We start from the raw sequence: 26,004 nt of genomic DNA, 5'->3' as shown, positions 1-26,004 counted from the left end.
CAGTCGATAATTGAACTTTGCAAGGACATTTTCATCTACCTGCCAGTCCTGAAGCCCTCCTCGTGAGATCCCTCATTGACTAAGACCTTGCTTTTTGCTTTATGATATAAGATTAACAAAGCAACTCCTTGCTTTCAGTGGAAATCCTGTAGGTTTTGCTGTGTGGGCACCAGAAGCTAAATAGAATCCCACTGTGATTTCAGCTCTTACCTGTCGCAAATCATACACACTTAAGACAATGGAGATAACAGACAAGATGATGATGGCCACAGAGTATTCTACGTAACCTTGAGACAGCCACAAAGTTAGGGTAAAGGCTTGGAACAAGTAGAATGGATTTAAAACCTGCAGGTAAAAAAACAGCATTTGAGTCATTTGCATAGATCTTAGTGGCAATCAGGATGATGTCATTTCTTTATAGAATTTTTTTTTCATTTTTTACAACACACAATGATCTCTAATATTTAGGAACTCACTTAGAACTCAATTTCAGGGGGGAGGGCAAAGATGGTGGAGGAGTAGGGGACCCTATTTCAACCATTCCCCTGAATTGAGCTGGATATCTACCAGACCACTTTGAACACCCACGAAATCAGCCCAAGATGTAAGAAGATATATCTAGATCCCTACAAACAGAATATCCATAGTGGCTGGTTTCGAGTTATGAAGTGGGGAGCCGTGATTCGTGTGATATTAGAAGATAAATGGAAGGGAGCTGCCATAAGCGCTTGAGCTGGGAAGGTGAAACAACACAGGAACGCAAAAGCCTCCTGCCCTGGGGACCAGGGCACAGATTTGAAGACCAGTAGCAGTGGGGAAAGGACTTTAGGGCAGCCCCCTGGACTGAAACCTGGAGTAGCAGGGCTGCATGTGTGAACCTGGGGTGCCTGGTGGTTTTAGAAGCACAAAGGGCAGAGAGACGTGCCTGGACCTGGAAGCAAGGGCTGGGAGTGCGGCTGTGGGCCCCACAACCCAGGACACTGGGGTTTTAGCAGTACAGACAGAAACGGAGACATTGTGGCCTGGAGAGCTCACTCAAGAACAGACTGTGATCTCTCTGCTCTGAGGCAGAGGGTTGGAAACAGTCTCTTCTGCTCTGACTCTCAGAAGAGATGCGGAAAGCCACCAGGGAAAGGCACCAGAGAACAAAAGCCCCAAAAAAACGGTTTTCACTGAGCCCATCCCCCACCACAGGGGACAGGGCAACTCTGCCCAAACAGAGTTGCCTGAGTAACAGCATGGCAGGCCCCTCCCCCAGAAGACAGGCTGGAAGAACAAGAGGCAAACAACCCTAAGGTCCCTATAAAACAGTCCCCCCCCAACTAAGAGGGGGAACCCCAAAACAGGAAAGACTCAGAGACTGTGACTTCTGCCACAGATTTACAAATGGATACAGATATAACCAAGATGTCAGAAATGGACTTCAGGGTAACAGTTATGAAGACAATAGCTAGAATGAAGAAATCAATCAATGGCAACATAGAGTCTCTAAGGGCAGTAATGAAAGCTGAACTGGCAGAACTTAAAAATGCTATCAATGAGATCCAATCTAATCTAGATAATTTAACAGCTAGGGTAAACGAGGCAGGAAAACAAATTAGTGATATAGAAGACAAACTGATAGAAAAGAAGGAACAGGAGGAGGCCTGGAAAAAACAGCTTAAAATCCATGAAAACAGAATTAGAGAAATAAGTGATGCCATGAAATGTTCCAATGTCAGAATTATTGGGGTCCCTGAGGGGGTGGAGAGAGAGAGAGGACTAGAAGATATATTTGAGCAAATCATAGCTGAGAACTTCCCTAATCTGGGGAATGAAACAAACATTCGTGTCCTAGAGGCAGAGAGGACCCCTCCCAAGGTCAAGGAGAAGAGACCAAAGCCCCAGCATGTAATAGTAAATCTCACAAATCTTAGAACCAAGGAAACCATCTTAAGGGAAGTTAAGGGGAAGAGATTTCTTATGTACAGAGGGAGGAACATCAGAATAACATCAGATCTATCCACAGAGACCTGGCAAGCCAGAAAGGGCTGACAAGACATATTCAGGGTACTAAATGAGAAGAACATGTAGCCAAGAATACTTTATCCGGCAAGGCTATCCTTTAGAATGGTTGGAGAGATACAGAGCTTCCAAGACCAGCAGAAACTGAAAGAATATGTGACCACCAAGCCGGCCCTGCAAGAAATATTAAGGGGGGTTCTATAAAAGGAGAAAGACCCCAAGAGTGATATAAAACAGAAATTTACAGAGACAATCTATAGAAACAAGAACTTCACAGGCAACATGATGAAAACAAATTCATATCTTTCAATAATCACTCTCAAAGTGAATGGCCTAAATGCTCCCATAAAACGGCACACGTTTGCAGATTGGATAAAAAGACAGGACCCATCCATATGCTGCCTACAAGAGACTCATTTTGAACCTAAAGATACATCCAGACTGAAAGTGAAGGGATGGAGAACCATCTTTCACGCCAATGGACCTCAAAAGAAAGCTGGGGTAGCAATTCTCATACCAGACATATTAGATTTTAGCTAAAGACTGTAGTTAGAGACACAGAAGGACACTGTATGATTCTTAAAGGGTCTATCCAACAAGAAGATCTAACAATAGTAAATATCTATGCCCCCAACATGGGAGCAGCCAACTACATAAGCCAACTGTTAACCAAAATAAAGAGACATAGTGATAATAATACGTTAATTGTAGGAGACTTCAACATTCCACTCTCAGCAATAGACAGATCATCTAAGCAGAAAATTAACAAAGAAACAAGAGCTTTGAATGACACACTGGACCAGATGGACCTCATAGATATATATAGAACATCCCACCCTAAAACAACAGAATACTCATTCTTCTTGAGTGCATATGGAACTTTCTCCAGAATAGACCACATACTGGGTCACAAATCAGGTCTCAACCTATACCAAAAGACTGAGATTATTCCCTGCATATTCTCAGACCATAATGCTTTAAAACTGGAACTCAATCACAAGAAAAAATTGGAAGAAATTCAAACACTTAGAAGCTAAAGACCACTCTGCTTAAGAATGTTTGGGTCAACCAGGAAATCAAAGAAGAACTTAAACAATTCATGGAAACCAATGAGAACGAAAACACATCTGTCCAAAATCTATGGGATACTGCAAAGGCGGCCCTAAGGGGGAAATACTTAGCCATCCAAGCCTCACTCAAAAAAATAGAAAAATCCCGAATTTACCAACTAACTTTACACCTTAAAGAACTGGAGAAAAAGCAACAGATGATGCCTAAGCCACACATTAGAAGAGAAATAATTAAGATTAGAGCAGAGATCAATGAATTAGAAACCAGAAATACAGTAGAGCAGATCAACGAAACTAGAAGCTGGTTCTTTGAAAGAATTAATAAAATCGATAAACTACTGGCCACACTTATCCAAAAGAAAAGAGAAAGGACCCAAAATAATAAAATTATAAATGAAAGGGGAGAGATCATGACTAACACCAAGGAAATAGAAACAATTATTAGAAATTATTATCAACAACTATATGCCAATAAATTAAGCAATCTGGAAGAAATGGATGCCTTCCTGGAAACCTATAAACTACCAAGACTGAAACAGGAAGAAACTGACAACCTGAATAGACCAATAACCAGTAACGAGATTGAAGCAGTGATCAAAAAGCTCCCAAAAAACAAGAGTCCAGGGCCTGATGGATTCCCTGGGGAATTCGACCAAACATTCAGAGAAGAAATAATACCTATTCTCCTGAAGCTGTTTCAAAAAATAAATGAGTCTGGAAGCTTTCCTTCTGTGTCTATTTTTGACTCAGGTCATGATCCCAGAGTCCTGGGATGGAGTCCCTTCTTGAGCTCCCTGCTCAGCAGGGAGTCTGCTTCTCCCTCTCCCTCTGCCCTCCCCCCTACTCATGTTCTCTCGCTCACTCTCTCTCGAATAAATGAATAAAATCTTTAAAAACAAAAAGAAGAAAAATATTTTATCAATAACAAAGTCTAACAACTTATCTTTTTAAACAATATTTACCCATAACGGAGGAGAACCATGATTTAGTCTCTTTTTAAAACAAACTTCAACTTTGACCATTTTTATTGCATTCCTCATGTGATCACATGCTGCAGATGGAGTCAAGGTGTGTGAGGAAAATGCAAGACTGCACTTGTATCCAGGTCATTTAAAAAAAAACAGAGTCTCCATGTCACAGGTCTTAGCAAGATGCTTTGAGAGTCAGTCAAGTCAGCACAGGCCTGCCCTTGAACAGGGAGGGATCATTGTACCCAAAGTTGTGGTGAAAACCATGGGTGGAATGTATCCCCAGCCCAAAGCTGGCCATCCATGCACATAGTTTTTGGTCTCTTTATAAAACCTTTAACTTTTTTTAATCCCTCAATTGTCCCCATTTTGGTCCTGCTGACCCCACTATTAATAATGATAGCAGAGAGAGCAAACCTGAGGAGCTAGAGTCATATATGTATACACATAGCGTAAATTAAAGAGCCCATCTGAGCAAAACAAGGATTATTTTCTAGATGAAGTGCTCTTTATGATGATTATGAATTAGATGAGATATTATCTAAAGCCAGTGCCACTCTTTTTTACCTCTACTTTCTATAATTCTCTAACATGTTAAATAAACTTCTCCTTTAGTCCCCAAAATGAACTGACATCCCATTAATAAGTTAATAGGTTGTATCTTACGAGTTCCTGAAACCCTCGGATATATTTTGTACATTAACAAAGCTTTTGTTCCTTAATGTTTCTTATTATTTCCATTGCAACATGCTTTCCTTACAAATTATAGCTCTTCCGTCTGCTTGGTATAAAATGCTCTAATTGTAGATTATGCACTAATGATAATATGATTTTGAGTTTACATAAACTCAGTAGAAAATTGGTTAAATACTTCTTGTATAAGAAACAACACCATCATAATTAATTTAGTTCCCTTATTCAATGTTCTTTTGAAACCAAATACGAAATACTTTTATCTGCTTTTTTCGTACTAAAGGCCTAGTAAGTAGGCGGAGAAAATACTACCACTCCTTTCAATATAGATCAAATTGACACCTGGGGGAATCTTTGGCAGTTTGAAAATGAATAAGAAGTTTAAAAAGCAGCCTGCTTTTTGATAGTGGAGGAGACTGTGCATATGTGGAGGCATGGGGTAGATGGGAAAATCTCAGTACCTTCCAATCAACTTTTCTGTGAACCTTAGATTGCTCTAAAAAAAGTCTAACAAAACATTATTTTGAAAAACATGACCATGCTAAACAAAATGTCCATCATTGTGAATTAGAAATAGATTAGAAACATGCAGCATGGAGAGGAGGCTGGCATGATCAGCCCACTGGGTTCCACACAAGTACTGGAGAGTGATGGCTAGGAGCTCAGTTCTACGGGGAATAAGACCAACAGTGCCCCACAGTTGGCAGGGAACCAAACCAGACTTGCCTCCTGCCCCAGAACAGAAGCCAAGAAAAGTCACAACCTAGCAGAGGGTGGAGTGGGAAACAACAGAGTTCATGGTGCAACTGTGAACTTGGCCAAACCCTAACTAGCTCAGGGCCTATGTCTACTAGATCCTAGGAAACAGAGCCCCAAACCCCAGGAGAGGCCCTGGTTCTGAACTGGAAGCTATGGGGACCACTAAGAGGCAGGCAAACTCAGAGCCACCTAGGAGGGCGAGTGAACACAGAGAGAAAGACAGAAATGGAAGCAGGAGAAGTCCCACTTAAGGGGAGCTCACCACCACCACCACTAATAATAATAACTTCAAGGAACCCAAAGAAAATATTCCAAAAAAATAAATAAATAAACCCACTAACAAAGAAAAAAGTCATTCTCAAGAAAATTGACATAATAGAGTAACATGAGAAAGACCAAACTAATACATTGAAAATAGTCAAAAAGATCATAGAGGTAATTGTGTAAGACTGTTGAATCACAGACCTGTACCTCTGAAACAAATAATACATTATATGTTAAAAAAAAAAAGAAGAAGAAGAAGATAGTAGGAAGGGAAAAATGAAGGGGGGGAAACTGGAGCGGGAGACGAACCATGAGAGACGATGGACTCAGAAACAAACTGAGCATTCTAGAGGGGAGGGGGGTGGGGGGATGGGTTAGCCTGGTGATGGGTATTAAAGGGGGCACGTATTGAATGGAGCACTGGGTGTTATACGCAAACAATGAATCATGGAACACTACATCAAAAAGTAATTATGTAATATATGGTGATTAACATAACATAATAAAAAAATAGTTAAAAAAAGTAATGTAATGTATGGCGATTGACATAACATAACATAATAAAATAAAATAAAAAGTTCAGACTATCTGAGAAAAAAAAAAAAGTAATAACATTACCCCCAGCACCACCACCATTACAACCACCATCAAAAACTTAAGAAAACAAAACAAATGGAAAAACATGAAACAGGAATCTGTCTCTCACACTGGGATTGGATTTTTTTAAGTGGATTTTACTTTAAATTTTTTTTTTTTTTTTTTAAGATGTATTTCTTTGACAGAGAGAGACACAGCGAGAGTGGGAACACAAGCAGGGGGAGTGGGAGAGGGAGAAGCAGGCCTCCCGCCAAGCAGGGAGCCCGATGCAGGGCCCGATCCCAGGACCCCGGGATCATGACCCGAGCCGAAGGCAGACGCCCAACGACTGAGCCACCCAGGCGCCCCTAAGTGGATTTTACTTTAAAACAAGTGGTTGTTGAAAAGGACCAGTTAGAAATCCTGGAATAGGGGCCCCTGGGTGGCTCCGTTGGTTAAGTGTCTGACTCTTGATTTTGGCTCAGGTAATTACCTCAGGGTCATGAGATTGAGCCCCACAATGGGCTCCATGCTCAATGGGGAGTCTGCTTGGGATTCTCTCTCTCCCTCTGCCCCTCCTCCCACTTGCGTTTTCTCTTTCTCTCTCTCTCTCTCTCTCATGTAAATAAATAAATAAATAAATAAATAAATAAATAAATAAATCTTTTAAAAATTCTGGAATAAAAATATATATATTTATTGACCACTACATCAAAAACTAATGATGTACTATATGCTGGCTAATTGAACATAATAATAAAAAATATAAAGAAAGAAATATATGTCTACAAAAAAGAAATATCAAAAAAAAAAAAGAAAAAGAAAAGAAAGCCTCTATGGACAGGAAAAGCATAGACTAAAGACAATAGGGAATAACAAAAGGAAGTTATATGAAACACAAATTTTGTTCAGATCAAATTATCTATATGTTGCCTAAAATTCCCCTGAGTACCAGGAAGTAAAAAGTAAAGGACCAAAAAAATGTTTTTCAAAAATAGATGAAAACTGTTAGTTACCTGTTTAACAAGCAGCTTCCATATGGGCTGGACTTCTACCTCAATGGCATTGGGCCCGCACACTAATCTTCTGTAGGAGAATGATCACTTATTAGTACCACAACTAAAACTTCATTGGTAAGTGAGTATAAGCCAAACTAAGCAAAAGTCACTGCTCTACCCTCTAGGCACTTTGTGCCTTTAATCGAAAATTAACGTACACATCATAAAATATTAACATATTTTTAAAATAAAAGTGCATGATGGGCAAAGTTGTTTTTCTAGTTAAAAAATATCTTAAGTACAATGTAACTCAAGAATCAAAATGAAGTTAGTAAGGCATTTTGAGTTATTTTTTAAATAATTCAATTATATTTTAAGAACAGCTAAAAACACAGATGTGAGGATGTTCCTAGAATTCTCAGACATTCTAGATTGCTCTTAATGGTAGAGATCAAGTCCATCTTACCTTGGTCTCTTCAGCACTTAGGACAGGCCTTTAGTATATGAAAATAAATACATGAAAGAATGAGCCAATGAACTGGAAGAGGATATATGTTCTTCACACTAACCCTTTATAAATTCACACTATGTACGCTCTAAAAAGAAGCTCTTGTGTTTGTGTAGCATTTTACAATTTACAGAGTTCTCACAAAAGATTTTCTCATCTGATTGTCACAGTGGTCCAAAGGAAAGGGACAATACTTCCATTTTGCCAAAGGGGAAAAACTATTCATTTGGGTGTTTTGCCAAAAGTATGCGTATCTATTATTAATTGTGACAATACAACTTTTAAGCAGAGGTGACTGCCAGAAACTGCATTTAGCCTTTTATATGTATTATCCCCTGTAATCACCATACCCCTATGAGATTTCATATTATCCTCTTTATTATAAAGAACACTGAAGTTCAGATAAAGTTAGCAATTCTCCCAGAGTCTCAGAGCTGGAAAGAAGCAGATCCAGGATTCACACCCTGGTCTCCATGCCTCCACTTCACACTCTGTGAGCATCAATGGTGCAATTTGCATGATGGGTTCTTGATCTAAGGTGTGACATAGCTGAGCCCAAGTTTGTCTGACTTCCAAGCCATGCCTTTCCAAGTACAATTATTGCTTGCACGGGTCCAAGAGGACTCAAACTAGGGTCTTCTGACTCCATGTGTGAAAACACTGAGGTGCAGAGATGCTGGAAGACAGAAAGGTCAAACAGCATGTGCTATTGGGTTTGGAATGTCATGTGTCCCCAAACTTCACACTGGGAAGAGACCATAACTCAAGCCACTTTGGTGCTCAGGATCCTTTCTGGAATCTGTGGAAATAACCTGTTGTTGTCGAAGTGTCAGAACTTCTCAAAATCCCAAACTTGGTCTTCTCTCTTTTTTTCTCTCTCTCTGCTTGGAATGCCCTTCCCACATTCTTCAATTTATAAAGGCCCACTCAGCCTTTGAGAGTCAAATCTGATAATACAGCCTAATGGTGGAGAAATTTGAGATCTAACAGACCTGGATGTGAATCCAGCTAAGCCTTTGCTGCTCCCTAGATCTGGAAGGGGATTTCCCCACGTCTTTGCATAGCCACTCTCTCATTTCATTCAGGTCTCTGTTCAAATAGCACTTCCTTATTGGAGTTTTCCTTAACAATTCTATTGAAAACAGCCACCCTGATACTCAAATCAGATTCTCTTTATCTCCTTACCATATCTCATTTTTCTCTATAGTGTGTTGATAATCTGAAATTGCACCTTATTTTTTTTATTTTTTATTTTTTTAGATTTTTTATTTATTTATTTGAAAGAGAGAGAATGAGAGAGAGAGAGAGAGCACATGAGAGGGGGGAGGGTCAGAGGGAGAAGCAGACTCCCTGACTCGATCCCGGGACTCCAGGATCATGACCTGAGCCGAAAGCAGTTGCTTAATGAACTGAGCCACCCAGGCACCCCGCACCTTATTTTTTACATGTTAATAACCATGCAACAAGAAACTGTATCATTCCCTATAATATAGGCTTCTAGAGGACACTGATATATCTTGAATGCCTAAAACAGGGCCTAATACATATAATGCACTCAAGAATTATTTGTTGAATGAATGAGGGGTGAGCCTCGGTTCCCTTACCTATAAAATGGGTTTGATAATACATTCCTGATAAAATTGCTATCAGTAACATATAATATAAACACGTAAAGCATTTAGCACAAGTGCCAAGGGCATGACAAGCTCTCAATAAATGCCAGTTATCTTTCAAGTCTTCCTTAGTCCCACAGGCACAATTAACTGTATTTTTCTCTCCTCCAATATGCCTCCTTTTCTTAGTGATAGCAGGCACCTCTTTGAATTATAGCATATAGTTATATATCTTTCTCCTCAAATTTCCCAGATCCTCTTTAGTGGCAGGGATGGAGCTTTTCAACTGTTTTTCTAGCATCGAGAGGCACTTTGTATGACAGAGAATGTTCTCTGAATATTGGAATTAATTAATGAGGACATTTGTGAGCCATGTCTAGAATTCTCTCTCCCCTAACAAGGCTGAAAACCCAGTTTATAGAACTACAGAAGCACACAGTTGTGGAAAGTCAGTTTAGAAAGAAACAAGGCAAGTGCCCAATGTTCTTCATCTTTTTCTGTCTGGTGAGATGGTTTCTGGTGTTACTATCAAAAGGTGAGGAGCTTAGCTCCCGTGAGGACTGAAACCCAACGGATTAATAGGAGCCTATAGATTAACCTCTTTAGGGCTTGTCTGAGCCACGTTTGGATCACAGCCTGGCATGCCCCTTGCTGCTTGATATTTTCCATTATTTCTTGCCAAAAGGTATTGTGTATTTAGGGATCATGTACTCATCTCAATCTGAGCACAAGCCAAGCAGGATTTTCAGGGACATTGACCAATGGCTGAGCAACCAGAAGGAATGGAAGGCTTGAAGCTGGGTCACGTGAGGAAATTTCCAAGGAACAGAGGAGATTACACATCCTTACTTTGGAAATCTGACAAGATGGCAAGGAAAGGGGGCCCTAGAATTATTCCAGGTGGCCTTATAGAACTAAATAGGCTGAATAAAATTATGTAGACTTGCCTAACATTCAGAACTATCCATTAGGGGGATAATTTCTTTGGAGGCAGAAGGTCCCTCTCCAAAAGAGATTGAAATATTTCTTAACAGGGAAGCTGTGGAGGGCATTTCTGGGTTGGCTCTGAACTGCACTTGAAGGATCACTGAGCTTTCCTGCAACCATTCCACAATAGTAAATCTGTTGGGATGTATTTATTTCTGAATAACCAAACATGAATGAATAGGAATACTTTCTTTTGGGATGGTATATGTCCTTTTTCAATTTGATTATTTGTTCATTCATTCATTTATTAATATATTCACCAAATAATTATGGAGAATATGTTGTGTGCTAGGCACTTTAAGCTCCAGATGGTGAAGCCTAGAGTGGGGGGTCCTCAAGGAGGTAGGAGGACCATGTCAGAATCACTGGTGAGCTTTTTCAAACCACACATGACCACTCTGATTCCATTCTGATAAGTCACCAATGGAGTCCTTGGCAGGGAGGGAGACCTGAAGTTTTCTAAATAATTAATGTTAATCCAGGGGGTTCTGACATGACCTACTTCTGTGAACTTTGGAATTTTTAAGGAGCAGGCTTATAGAATTAGAAAAAGTTCCCAGGCATCCAGTTCATGAGTGAATGAAGATAGGAGCAAGGGATCTCCTAGAACAATTTTCTTCCTGAGGCCCCCTGAAAATTTCTCTTCAGGATAATGTTAATCTCTCCTGATGTCCTGATTTGCCTTTTTGCCACTAAAAAATGACAGTTACATAAATGTGTGCATTTTCCGTCTTTGCCTGGCTGCTAGGAAGCCTAAAAAGAACGTTTTATTTAGACTTTGTGGCTTTTCATTATCAGAGAGTTTTGTGATCCTCCTTCTTTTATTTTTCATGTTGCATCCTTGCTTTTCATGAAGGCAAGCTCATATCCATTTAGGAAATTAATCTGATATCATGCAACCAACCAATCAATCAATTGCATTTAATTTTTTTTAAAAATCCCTAGTCTTACACTAAAAAATTAAGGGTGGAAATAGTTCACATTCTACTTACTCCCTTTACTGTCCAACTAAAAAAGCCCATAAATAAAATCTGCCTATATATTTATGAGGAGATTATCTCCTCTATTCTTCATATTTGGGAAACTATACTCTTTGTCTTGCTTATTAGATTGTCAAGTTCTTTATTGCGTGGACCAGATTTAAATTTAATTATGTATGATGTTTATTAAAGCTTGGCCCTTGATAAATAAGGACAAACATGAGATAGCTACACTGATGGACAATCTTTCCTGTGGAAATAGTGTCCTAGGCAAAGGCAAAGTATATCTGCGATAATCAACTAAATTTCCTAAATAGATCAATTCTTTGCACTCCTGGTGCTTAATGCAATTAAACCAGTATGTTTTAATGACTTTGAAAACATTATGTGTTTCAGTTTATTAAGTATTGCATTTGAAATCTTATATAATGATACTCTTTTTAAGGCATTTTGCAAATATTGTCAAAGTCTAGATGACTTTTTCATTTTCAACATCTTCAGGCAAGATGAAAACTTTAAAAACAATAGGGGTGCTTGCTAAAAGTGCAGTTTCTGCTCTCACTACTACCCTTAGCTCCTACCTACTAGATCAGAATATGGGGGTGGAGGCCCAGAACCTGTATTTTAGGTACCAGATTGCTTTTTAGCTTGAGAATTTGTGTTTCTGACAGACTGGAAAAGGGCAGGCAGGAAATGTCCTTAAAATGGGCAAGAAATGAAGGTGATTATTAAGATTCCAGGGAAGGCTTGCAATGGTTTACTTTCAGACTCACCAGGATTCACCATTTCAAATTACAGATGGGAAGCCAGAACTCAAAATCTCTGTGGGTTAATGAGGAGCATAAGCATTTCTATGCTACTATTACACTATTATGTCCTAATCTATGTGCATGTATAGATCTCATTCTCACAATTGTACCACTATTCTTTGTCTCTCTTTCCCAATAGTCAGTGAATGTCTCTGGGGCAATGACTAAGCCTTATTTATCCTTAGATCCCTAGTTCCTTGCAGAGTGCCTGGCGTAGTAGAGGTATTCACTCAATAGGTCAACAAATACATTCTTATATTCATTCATTCCATAAATATATATCGAACTTCTACCATGAATCAGGCACTGTTCCAGGTGCTATGAACACAATGGTGAATGACACAACTACCTGAGCAAACAAAATCCTCATCTCTAGGCTGTTTCTTTATAAGAAAATGCAATCATAATATTGTCTTTCTGTCTCTCAGAGGATTTGGAGGATGATGAAGCAGATGTCTATGAAATGACTCAAAATTTTTTGAGGAAAGAACAAAAAAGACAACACAGAGGAGACTATTCCACAGTCCTGAGGGAAAAAAATTCAAATATTATTTGATTGGCTTTTCTTTTTAATAAGTTTGCCTAAAATAAGAACAACTTAAAATATGTCTTTGTTGCTGATAAATAAACTGGGATTATATGAAGCTGATGAAGCATTATGCCAACAGTTCACTGATCATAAGTCATTTGATATCTCAATTTCTACTGACAGAGTTTATTCTCAGGGAGTGTCACAAACCCTACCTGACCTCTTGTTCTTCACTGGTCAGGCCCAGTCCAAACGTGTGGTGGATGTCATGGCAGGAGTTGCTATCTTCCAGTAGCCTAAGATGTGGTCAGGACAAGAAGCATGCTTTAGTTCATGGCATTCAACAAATCAGTGTTCTTCCCTTATACCCTGATGAATGCTGAGAAAAAGCCAAACTTACCCAACTTTCTGAAACCTCTTCTCCAAGTAGTCCCAAATGTACCTGATTTTTTGCACTTGGATACATCGCAGCTGCAATTACAAATGTGATAGAACAAGTGTCATTCACAAAGTAAAGCCCATGGGGGGAAGTGAGGGCTATTTGTCACAAGTCCCCACACTACACTCACTTTCCTTGATACCTTGTTGTAATTCCCAGTCCAGCACTGTGACATTCAGAACTTCCATCCAATAAACATTTGCATTATTCTTTTTTAAAAAACATGCCATAACATTACACTCAAAATTACTTACTTTTAATTCTGGCTTCAATATGGCTTGGTTAATGACAGAGTGGCGGTCAGCCACCAGGGGTTCTTCTGGGTTCTTGCTTATAGGAAACTTCAGTGTGGATAAGTAAAGGCATATAACCTTCTTCCTCATATATCTTTGAAATTCATCCTAGAGAAGACAATCCAGCCCATGAAATTCTCAAATGTTGTTTATTTAATAAGGCAATCAAATAAATACCTACCTAGACCAGTGGTTCCCAAAGTTTTGGCTATAGACAGGAGCATCAGCATTATCTTGGAACTTGCTAGAAAAGCAAATTCTCAACCCCACCACAAGCCTACTGAATCAGAAATTCTGGGACAAGGTCAGCAGTCTGTGTTTTAAGGACCCTCCATGTAACTGATTTGCATTAAAATTTGAGAACCACTGTGCTAGATAATAAAAAGAAAGACACACTTTACAGGAAAGTTTTATATCCAGAAAATATTTTCCAGCTATCTTAAAAATGACATTTAGGTGTTTAAAATGTCTACTTTCCCCTCAAAATATGTATTCTTAAAAAACTGAACTATCCTTCCTGTGTTATGTCTTTAAGAGTTATAACACTGACAGCCCCTGCTTGTGTAATGGCTAAAGGCATTGAGAATTAGCCTGACATGGTAGAAACTTCCCTAGGGTGACATGGAGGACAATGTCCTTCCTTCCTGAGTCAAAATAAGAGATGGCAAGTAGGTTCAGGGATAGTTTTGCCATCTCCTATTTGGGGACAAGAAACTTGAGTAAAGAAAGATCTATTCTGGAATGCCAGCCAGTCAATTGTTGTGCCACCAATGCAATGCTGAAGGGCACTCACCGTTGTTTTTAGCAAAACAGTGTCTGCTTCTTGCAAGGGGCATGGAATGCAGTTGGCCCACACCCTCCACTGGGGTTTCCAATAGAACACCAGCTGAAGAAACCCGCAGGTCAGCATGGATGTTATAAGGCAGAGGGCTCTGCGTAGATTCTGGGTCCGGTAACCAAACACCTCCTGGCATGTAAATAAAACATGACTCTATTTTTCTTTTTTTACATAAACACATCACTTTGTTCCAAGAAACACAAGCGTTAGATGCAGCGATACTAGTTGGGAGGGAAATCTGGTTTCAGCTAGTTGAATCAGACTGATTGCTTACAGCTGTCAGCTGATACCATTAAAAAAGGACTCATTTTGCTATACTGGCATATGGAACTAAAACATGAGACAGAGGAGCAAGGAACGGGCAGACTTACTTCATTCTAAATACTGTCAAGAGTCACCCCATGTTTTGGACCAGATTTACTTTTTTCAGGGATAGGGTTTTTAAAAAATTATTAATGTAAATTTACTGGAGGACGATGATACAAAGGGTAGGATGATATAAATCAAGAGATTGTCTGTGGACATGAAAGACTTTTAAAAGACCACTCATAGGAATTTACCCTGACAGTAACATGCTGAAATATTTCTACTTTTAGTAGTAAGGTAGTTGATATTATCCCGAATAGAGCGAATACTTTGAGACGTGGTTTTAGGGGGAGACACATAGCCAAACACATAGCCAAAAACAATAGATTCTTTTATTTCAAGCCAATTTCTAGTTTCCATCTTCCACAATGAAGTTTAACAGCATTTGTTTTCAAATTTCAAAAACTAGACTTTTAGTGTACTTGGAAGACCCAGAGGGATGCTGATTATGAATGACATTACTACTATACTATTATTTTAGGTTCTGCTGTTATTTTTATGTGTTTTTTTCCCTAAGATTCTGAACTCCTGTGTCCAGATCACAGAAATGTAATGCCGAGAAAAAAGGTTTTTGCTGAGTTTCTATAGCATTTTTAATAACAGAATCTCCTGAATTTTATACCAGTTTAGATCCTGTTATAATGAATCTCTTGGTTTAATATTTTGGAAAAGTTTTCATCTTCGATATGGTCATTTTCATTAATTTTTTCTAGTAAAGAAATCTGTGGTAGATTAAGATTTTAATAACAGTTGTTGAAAGTAATCCTTAAACATAATGGTAAGGTCACAGGTAGCAAAGATGTAAGTTTGAGTCACTGCTCTACTAGTTATCACCTATGTGACCTTAGGTAAATCATATCACCTCTAGGGAATCCCAATTTATTCCTTTACAAAACAATTAGAAATACATGCCTTACAGGGTACTTGTGCTCAAATGAGATAATGTATCTTTAAGTAGTCTGCAAAGTAATTACAATTTTAAGAGTTCCTTTCCAGTGCTCCTCAGTATTAACGGCGTGGGAAAAAATGTTCATTAAGTTTACTGATGCAGCCACTCTATTTTGAGATTATTCATGATGAGGTTTAAATGTAACTTAAAAATGTGTTCACTCTACTTCTAAGCATATTTTCAGTTGGGTCTCCTTTCTGTCTTCCTACCTACCTTCTGATTCTATAAACCTGTTTTAGTTTTATTTGTGAATGATAGTTTTATTAGACTCCAATAAACTGTATATGCCAGTTCACATATTATGTCATAAATATGCATCATTTTACTAAGTTATTCATGGGAGCTTATTGCCAAAGTGTTCAAAATTGAAGTAGAATGGTTTGGAATTTTAGGCCAGCTTGTAGCTGAAAAAGCACATCTCAAATACCTTTCCCTTTTTTTTTGTTAACTTACATACAATGATGGCACTGGTAATCATAATTCTGATACCCCTTCAGTTCTTTTCTATACAACATTTTTTATTTGAAAAAAGGAACTGACAATGCCAGCAAGACAGCAATAAAATCACTACAGCTACATACTGCTAATAACCTTATAAACTGGAATAATTCTTTAGAGAAAGCAAGGTGACAAATTATATCAAGATTTATAAAGATGTTTCTACCCCTTGAATCAGTAATGCCACACTTGGAAATACACCCTAAGGAAATAATACACAAAGTAGAAAGTAATGTGTGTAATGATGTTCAGTGCAGTATTATCTGTAATAGCAAAGTTACTGGAAGAACCAAATGATAGCTAACAGTTCAGCAAGATGTGAAATATCAAAACAATGGCCAAGGTGGCACCATTAAAAAGAAAATGTATGAAGTCAATGCAGAAATATGGACCATTCTATGATATAATGTTAATTGAAGAAAAAGACAAAGAATAGATAGAATAGATGGGAAAAAATAGTAACTTTAACCCAACGATATCAGTAATTACATTACATATAAATGACATTACTACTGTGATTGAAAACAAAGATTGTCAGACTAGATAGTAAAAAAACCCACTATATGTTGTTTACAAGAGATACCTTTAAATACAAAGAAGCAAATAGATTAAAAGGAGAAAGATAGGGAAATAAACAATGCAAAGACTAACAGAGGAGAACTAGTATAGCTGTGTTAATATCAGACAAAATAGACTTTATTTTATTCTTTTTAAGATTTTATTTATTTATTTGACAGAGAGAGAGAGAGCACAAGCAGGGGGGGCAGCAGACAGAGGGAGAGGGAGAAGCAGGCTCCCCAATGAGCAGGGAGCCCTACACTCCATTGTAGGACCCCGGGATCATGACCTGAGCTGAAGGCAGACGCTTAACCAATTGAGCCACCCAAAGGCTCCCAAAATAGACTTTAAAAAATAAATATTCTGAAAAAAATAAGCATACTTCATAATCTAAAAATATCAAATCAACAGGAAGAAATAACAATTTTAGATTTAAGGGCACTGACACACATAGTTTCAAAATTTGTAAAGCAAAATAGAACTTAAAGTCACTGTCATCATAGATTTTAACACTCTTTTCACTAACTGATAAGACTAGTAGACAAAAAAAATTTTTTTTCAGTGAGAATACAGGACGTTTGAACAAACCCATTAACTAAATTGACCTAATTGACAAAGAAAATTATAGCCCCAAACTGCATAATTCAAATTCTTTTCAAGTCCACGTAAACTATTTACGTAAATTTACCACATTCTAGAACATAAAATATTATGACATTGTAATTAAACTAGAAATTAACAGCAGAATAACTTAAAAATTCCCAAATGTTTGGTAATTAAATAGCATTTTTCTAAGCAATACATGTGAATCAAATGAGAAATTACAATGGGCATTAAGAAATATTTTGAACTGAATAAAAATGAAAATTGACAAATCAAAACTTGTGGGATGCACTTAAGACAATGATTAGAGGGAAATCTATAGTTTTAGATGTTTATGTAAGAAAAGAAAAAATGTTTGAAATCAATAAAATAAGCTTCCAACTCAAGAAGCTATAGAAAGAGCAGCAAATTAAACCTTAGAAAGTGTAAGGAAGGAGATAATAAAGAAAAGCAGAAATGAATAAAATAGAAATCAGGCATACAATAAAGAAAATCAATAATGTTGAATTTGTACTTTAAAAGTTTAATAAAATTGATAAACTTAAATAAAGTTGAATATTTTACTGCTATTAAAGAAAATTAATGTGTAACTAAAAGCTTTTCTACAAAAAAATATTCAAACCCAGATGGCTTGTGAATCCTTTCAAATATTTAAGGTAGAAGTGATATCAATTTTGCACAAACTCTTCCATAAGTAGAGGAGGTGGGAATGTTCCCAACTTGCTTCATGAAGTCAGCATACTCAGACACTAAAATGTGATAGGTTTGTTAAAAGAAAGGAAATTTACAGGTTAAGATTTGTAAGAAGCATAGATGAAGTAACCCTGAAATATATTATCTAACTAAAGCAGTGATATATATTAAAAGTTAATATGTCATTACCAAATGGGGTTTGTTCTAGCATTGCAAGGGTTTGAAAATCAATCAATGTATTTTGGTGTGTTAACATTCAGGAGGAAAGTCATAACATCATCTCAATTGGTACAGAGAAATACTTTGATAAAATTCAACACTAATACATGATAAGGGAAAGAAAGAAAGAAAGAAAGAAAGAAAGAAAGAAAGAAAGAAAGAAAGAAAATAAAGAAGCCTCTCAGCATACTAGGAATAGACAAGAACATCCTTTGGCTAACATCATTCTTAATAATGAAATACTGATTACTTCCCCCATGAAGTTACAGGTAAAATAAGCTTATCGATAATTACCACTAATATTTAATATAGTACTGAAAGTTTTAACAAGTGCAATAAGACAAGAAAAAGTAACAATACTTATAACAATTGGAGCATAAGAAGTAACAATACTGTATTAATACTTAAAAGTTGCTAGGAGAGTAGATCTTAAATGTTCTCCTCACAAAGAATAAATGGTAATTACGTGAAGTGATGGAAGTATTAGCTAACACTTTGGTGGTAAACATTTCACACTATTTAAGTGTACCAAATCAACATGTTGTACAACTTAAATTTATACAAGGTTGTATGTCAATTATATCTCAATAAAGCTGAGAAAAAAACGTAGAACTCTCGGTATGAATAGATAATATAATTATGCACATTAAGAAATCTGAAAGAATGTACAAATTATTAGAGTTAATAAGTGAATTTGTTGGGGCCTGGGTGGCTCAGTCGGTTAAGCATCCAACTCTTGATTTTGGCTCAGGTCATAATCTGCAGGTCGGGGGATTGGCCCCACCTCAAGTTCAGTGCTCAGCTTGGAGTCTGCTGGAGATTCTCTCTCCCTCTCCCTCTGCCCCTCCCCCTGCTCATGCTCTCTCTCTCTAAAATAAATACATAAATAAAATCTTTAAAAAAATAAGTGAATTTATCAATGGGTCAATATAGAAAACCAATTTTATTTGTAATAATTTGAAAATGAAGATATCTGTAATATTATCAAGCAAAAAAAAAATCAATATCCTTATAATAGTTCTAACCAAGTTAAACCTCTAAACTGAAAACTCACTTTATTGCTGAAAGCAAAGATCTAAATAAAGGGAGATATATATTAAGTTTGGGGATTAGCCAGGAGCAATCCCATTTATAATCACATCAGACATTTTTTATGGTAATTGATGAGCTGATTCCAAAATTGGTATGGAAGTACAAAGGACCTAAAGTAATCAAGACAATTTTCAAAAAGAACAATTGTGGAGGATTTACACTACCAGAAGTAAAAACTTACTATAAATTCCTAGTAATTATAAACAAACAAACAAAAGAAGGTGGGGGGGGGGAGACCAAGAAGAAAGAAAAAAAAAGAAAAGAAAAACAAAGTAGGGAATCCAGAAAGAGACTCAAACATATGTAATCACTTCATTTACAAAAAAAGGAACCACGGCAATTCAGTGGGGGAAAGGATGGTTTGCTCATTAAGTAGTTGCTGGATCAAAATGAATAGTACTAGAAAAATGAGTCCCCCCCCCGCCAGTTTACTCCATACACAAAAATTCATTAATAGTAGCACATATGCTTAAATGTGACAACTAAAACATAGATCATCTGAAAGAAAACAGAAAACATATTTCATGAACTTTAAGTACACAATATTTCTTAAACAGGAAACAAAAGAAGACAAAAAATGTATGTGATTTTATTAAAATTAAAAGCTTCTGTTTATCAAAAGCCTCTGAAGAAAATATTAGCTATATATGTATATCTGTACCTATATATAAAAAAATCATATTTGGAAAATACAAAAACTACTACAAATCAATTAAAAGAAATATATACAGAGTAAAAAATGAGCAGAAGACTGAAATAGGCATTTTACAAAAGAAGATTTCTCGTATAGCATTCAAGAAGATGCTCAGTATCATGTCATTAAGGAAATGCAAAATAAAATTACAATGACATATCACAGCCTAGAATAACCAAGACAATCCTAAAAAAGAACAAAGTTGAAAGACTTACACAACCAGATTTGAGGACTCACTCTAAAATGACACAATGATAAAATGACACAATGATATAGCCATAGAATAGCTAAAATTAAAAAGACTGAATATACCAAGTATTGGTAAAAATGTGGAGCAATGTTACTCTCATACATTGTTATTGGGAGTGTAAATTGGTACAAACGTTTTGAAAAACTGTGTTGGTCAAGATACAAATATTCTATGAGCTAGTAACTCCATTCTTAGATTTTTACACAGAGAATTGCATATGTTCACAAAAAGATTTGCACAAGGATATTCATATCAGCTTTATTCATAAGAGCCCCAAACTGAAAACAATCTAAAGGTACATCAACAGGAGAAAAATAAATAAATTTTGTGTTTTCCTACAATGGAATACTACAAAACAATTTTAAAAATGAACTTCTAATGCAAACAACAGCATGTATGAATTTCAAAGACATTATACTGAATCAATGAAGTATGATAAATCAATACACAACACTATTCGTAGGAAGTTCCAAAATGAGCAAAAATAATTGGTGATAGATGTCATTGAACTGTGCACTGAAGATCAGTGTGCCTTATCGACACCACTGTATGTATATATGCCAATAAAAAGTAAAGGTGGGGGGCACCTGGGTGGCTCAGTCGGTTAAGGGTCTGACTTTGGCTCAGGTCATGATCCCAGAGTCCTGGGATCAAGCCCCGCTTTGGGCTCCCTATTCAGCAGGGAGTCTGCTTCTCCCTCTGCCCCTCCCCCCTGCTCATGCTCTCTCTCTCTCTCTCAAATAAATAAAATCTTAAAAAAAAAAAGTAAAGGGGGTTGTTTACTAGACACTATTCCAAATACGTGGGAGTTACTTTAATTACTTTAATGGAGTTAGATTCAGAAAGAGAAAATGACAGCAAAATTTGAGAAGTGAAAAGAGAGAAGAGCAAGAGAAGGAATTTCTGTGGGAAATGGAAGAAAGGTTTGATGACCTAGGAAGACTATAGTTGCCTCCCAGTGTGGATGATTGGGAAGCGCTGGTTTCCACTGAGCAGAGATTAAATCACATCCCTAATAATCAAGAAAAGGGAAGAGGTTTCTGTGAAAGATCCTGCTTATGGTTAGTGATAGCTCAATCAAAATGTCAGCAGATTTTTTCCCCATCTGTTAAAAAATAAGTAAGTAGATAGATATAAAAGAGCTTATAAATATCAGAATAACTTTCAGAAATATGTAACTCCTTGAGTAAAGATGAATAGAAACAATATTTTTGCTTCCTTGATAAATTGGCCTCATAAACCTTAGTAAATTTCCTTTTTGTCATTTCTCAGTTTTCCCAAAGGTTATATGCTAGACATGGGAATTGAGGTTTTGGTTAAAAGAATCATTTGTTAATCTGGCATTTTTTTTACAAATACTCTTGGTCAGCTTGCCCATGTTTGTGTAATTTGAGTTTAACACAGTGTATGTTTCCATTTTGATCAATTAATCTCAAGTATAATCTGAGCGTTCTAAATGATGACTCTTCTGATGCAGTAAGAGTCACTCAGAGTTTTCCAAAGTATTAAATACTCGTGGTAAAATCCACTAAGATGTGCAGGGTAGAAGAAGAGGGAGCCAGGAGCAATATGGGTGCTATAAGAGGAAGATAAGTGGAATCCAGAGGTCTTGTGGATCTAAAGACACTGGGAACACGGAGGGAGGATCAGACTCTCAAACCCACTACACATGGTTCCTTGCAGTCAAGTGGGTTTTGCCACTTCCTAGCTATGTGATCTCGGGATTTAACTTCTCTAAATCTCAGTTTCCATCTCTGTACTTAGGAGACAATAGCACACCTGGAAGCATAGTTGTGAAGATTAAATAGAGGAGTAAGGTGTTGAACACAAAGGAAGCTTTCAATGTTAGCAGGTGGCTTGGTAATAGGTTCAGCCAAAGGTGGTGGAGAGTTTTCAGTTTTGAGCCGCAATATACTGAAACAAGGTTGGTAATGGAAACATGGATCTGTGTTCCATGGGGTGAGGAACCCAGATCTGACACCTATTAGTTAGTCGAGTTGAATAGTACAGGGGTTGCGCCATCTTAACATAGACTTGAATTGTACTCTCTCTAAGCAGTCCTCTCACTTTTCTGTTTCCCACTAAAATTCTGTATTCCTGATACCAGGAGAGGTATCATATCTTTAAAGGTCTTTTCCTAGGCCCAAAGTCCAGAGGAAGTAGCCTGGATTAGGAGGAACAATAAAATATGCACATGCCTTTCAACAGAGGTTGTTGCTAAAGGTCACAAATTAGAGCCCTATCCAGGTCTATCAGCAGAGCCTCTTTTATTTATACCCCACCCCATTGCCTTCCAGAAGCTCTCACTTCTGTTCTCTGCTACGTCACTTACTAGTTAATGTGATTTGGGTAAATGATTTAAATTCACTAAATTTTAGATTCCTCATGCGAAAAATGCAGCTGGTTGTAAAATGCAACAGAAGTAGTCTGGTGTAGCAGTTAAGAGCTGGGGATATGGCTTGAGAAAATCAGTTCAAATTATTCCTCTACCGCTAACCAGATGTAAGACATTGGGCAACCTACTTTATGTCTTCTGATGACCCAATTTCCTCTTCCATAAATGAAAATGATAACAATACCTTCCAGGGTTGTTGTGAGAAACTAATGAGTTAATACATGCAAAGCATTTAGCACAGTTCCTGAAACATTTTGAGTATGCAGTATACATTAACAATTAATATTAGCTTGAATAATATACAGTTCAACAAAATTTCAGTAGATTAAAAGTGGCTAGTCCCACTGGAGTCACTGTGAAACAATTCTACCACAGGCAATATTCAGAACTAAATGCTATTTGGGAAAACCATAACTTGTATTTCGAAAAGTGATTGATCCAATGGCTTAAATGGAATTTTTGCTTTTCACAACAGAGCACCAACTGTCAAAATTAAAGTCAAACACAGGCCAAAAAGAAAACTGCTCATCTTTGTAATACATGAAACTGGGAGAAGGGCTTTAAGATAAATACTAAATTGATTCAAAGGTTAATTAGCTTAGTAACTATATATATGAGCATGCATACACACACACACACACACACACACACACACACACACACACGCCCCAGTACAAACATCTTCCTTGCACAAGAAGAAAACCGTGTAATAGGAGATCCTCCCTCCCAGCGTGATGTAACTTTGTATCTGTTACTTAACTGAGCCTCATTTTCTCAGTGTAAAGTATCTGACTGGCTAACTCATAGGGATTAAATGAGAACATACATACATGGAGTAATAGTATATAAAGGGCACTTTTAAGATTATTTTCCTTTTTTTAATAGGTAGCTCTTATAGTTCCATCAGAGATGGAACTAAGATTGGCCAAATTCCTTAGGAAAGGAGAGTTACAGGGTGCAGCTTCAGCTAAACATTGTTTCTTCCCAAAATTCTCTTTAGGAGGGATCTTCTTAGTCGTGTGGAACCATCCATAGGCTCTCTGCCTGTCTTTGTTCCGGAATTTCATTGCATCTAGAGCACTAGCTTTTGTGCATGACTTGTCTTGTGAACAGGTGCTTTATCATTTTTGTAAATCATTTTATTCTTATACTCACCTTTCATGCATTCATCTAAGTATTTGTTGCATACCCACCATGCACAGGCACAGTAGTATGGGTCTTTTTGGGTTACAGTCCATAACACATCCAGTTACTCGAACCAACATTCCCACAGCACAAAGTTGTAAAGTACCTACTCAACCAACACATGACATAAATAACTCTCAGTACTATAATTACCTTCTGTGAATGGCAATGCCAGTTTTTTGCTGTAAAGTGTTAGGCTTTTCCATGGGTGGGTGTTCCGATAGCCTTAGAGTAAGTTAGCTTTTTCTGGGTAGGCATCAAATGTTTAGTCCCTTGAATCATGGCCAAGGAGATAATATCTCTGAGTCCTTTGATGGGGCAAGAATTCATCATGTTTGCCTTCTTTTTTTCCAAACAACAATCACATCACCAAGTTTCTATTAATTATTAAATAATATAATAATTATTATAATTATTGATAATATTGATAAATTATTATTTGTAGATCAAAAAACTGAGTCTTAAAGATGTTCAAAATAATTATTGAAATAGTTCAACATCTTAAATTTTCCCTTATGCTTTTCTTCTGGAATAAGAAAGGCCCTTTCCTCTTTAGCAGTGTGAATCAAAACCCAGTACCGATGAGATGAGTATATTATCACACTCAGCTACATGCATTTCCATAAAGTCAACTACTCTAACAAAAGTGCTAATATGTGGTCTCCCTGTAAGTAAAAGTGTAGTTAAGGACCTTCTTTTGATGTGGCTAGGGGTGAAAGAGCAGTAAGTGTGGGTCAAAAGGTAATGAGATGCATGGGCTAATCAGCCGGGACAATTTCTAGAGCCAGAATTTGCCTTAGACCAAGGACATGGGACAACATGGCATGTTCTGTTAAAGTTTATTCCTGGAATAAGAGCATTACCAAACAAGAGCAGTGTCTCAGAGATTATTTGGTTCAAATTCCTTCCTGAAAAAAATGGCTATAGACCATCTTTCGCCAATGAACATCTAGTAGTGGCTTAAGATAGGCTACTCACTAACTTACAGGGCTATGCTTTCTCCTGTTGGACAGCTGTGGTGCATTAATTTTCTATTGCTGCATAACAAACTTAGTGGCTTAAAACAACAGAAATTTATTATCTCACAGTTTCTGTGGGTTAGGAGTCTCATTAGCTGGGTCATTTGCTCAGTGTCTCAAAAAACTGAGATCAAGGTGTCATCTAGGCTGTGTTCCTTCTGGAAATCAAGGGCCTCTTTCAAGATCTCATGTTTATTGGCAGGATTCAGTTGTTTGTAGCTCGGAGATAGAGATGCCCATTCTTCTGCTGGTTGTCAGCCAGAAGTTGCTCCCAGTTCTCAGTTCTTAGAGACAGTCAGAGTTCCTACCACACTGAGCCTTCCATCATCAAAGAGGCAATGGAGAAACTCCCTTGGATCAAGCCCCTCTCACACTCTAAATCTCTCTAACTTCAGAAAGGACACAATATCTTTTCTGGCCCACCTGATTAGGTGAGGCCCACCCAGACAATCTCCCTTTTGATGAACTCAGCTGAGTCCAAGTTAATTACATCTGTAAAATCCATTTTGCCACATAGCATAACATAATCACAGGAATTATAGCTTATCGTATTTATGGGTTCCACTACACTCAACTGAAGGGAATTACACAAGGACAGGGTCAATGGAGAGTTGTCATGTTAAATTCTGTCACCACAGAAGGTTAGGAAGTTCTCCCATAATGAAAATAAATCAGGCTGGGCTCTACCAACCTCTACTCTGTTCTCCACATCAACCTCTAACTATTGGAAGACAAGTGCCTTGACTGCTCTTTGGGGAACTATTCCCAATGTCTTTTAAATGATTCTTATTTGTGATATCCAGATATCTCTCTAAATACACTATACTTCTTGTATGAATCTTAGAATTAAATATAACTCCCTAGAGGTTTCCTAAATAGTACAGATTATAACAGGACTATTACTTCTTCTATTATGCAGAACAGACTTCTATTGAGACATCCAAGGACTAATGTTTTATAGCAATATCATCCTAGCAACTAAAATTCAGCCATAACCAAATAAAGAATTTTATTGCTTTCTCATGCATAGCTACTAAGCCCAAGTCATTGATATCCCCACCTTCTGTCACCTAGATTGTTATCTCTTTCTCATAGTGAGGTGTCAGTTGCAGATTAGATAAGCTTGCCTTCATCCAAGCTGTTAATATAAATGTG

The 26,004-nt window shown here is 37.3% G+C and overlaps 1 protein-coding gene across 1 annotated transcript in view; it reads right to left on the bottom strand.

Annotated features, from left to right (window-relative positions):
• Positions 1-26,004, bottom strand: part of ATP13A5 (ATPase 13A5) — a 111,525-nt gene that overhangs the window by 82,857 nt on the left and 2,664 nt on the right. Inside the window, exons 2-7 of the mRNA XM_036077502.2 lie at positions 14,284-14,457; positions 13,452-13,598; positions 13,159-13,229; positions 12,974-13,054; positions 7,351-7,420; positions 211-345 (exon numbers count right to left, since the gene is read on the bottom strand). Of these exons, the coding sequence (XP_035933395.2) occupies positions 211-345; positions 7,351-7,420; positions 12,974-13,054; positions 13,159-13,229; positions 13,452-13,598; positions 14,284-14,457 (678 nt within the window). The remainder of the gene's footprint in view (positions 1-210; positions 346-7,350; positions 7,421-12,973; positions 13,055-13,158; positions 13,230-13,451; positions 13,599-14,283; positions 14,458-26,004) is intronic.

Source organism: Halichoerus grypus, chromosome 1, assembly GCF_964656455.1.
Source record: "Halichoerus grypus chromosome 1, mHalGry1.hap1.1, whole genome shotgun sequence".
Lineage (NCBI taxonomy): Eukaryota > Metazoa > Chordata > Mammalia > Carnivora > Phocidae > Halichoerus > Halichoerus grypus.
The sequence above is the reverse complement of the archived record's forward strand: the minus strand, read 5'-3'. Positions and strand labels throughout refer to the sequence as shown.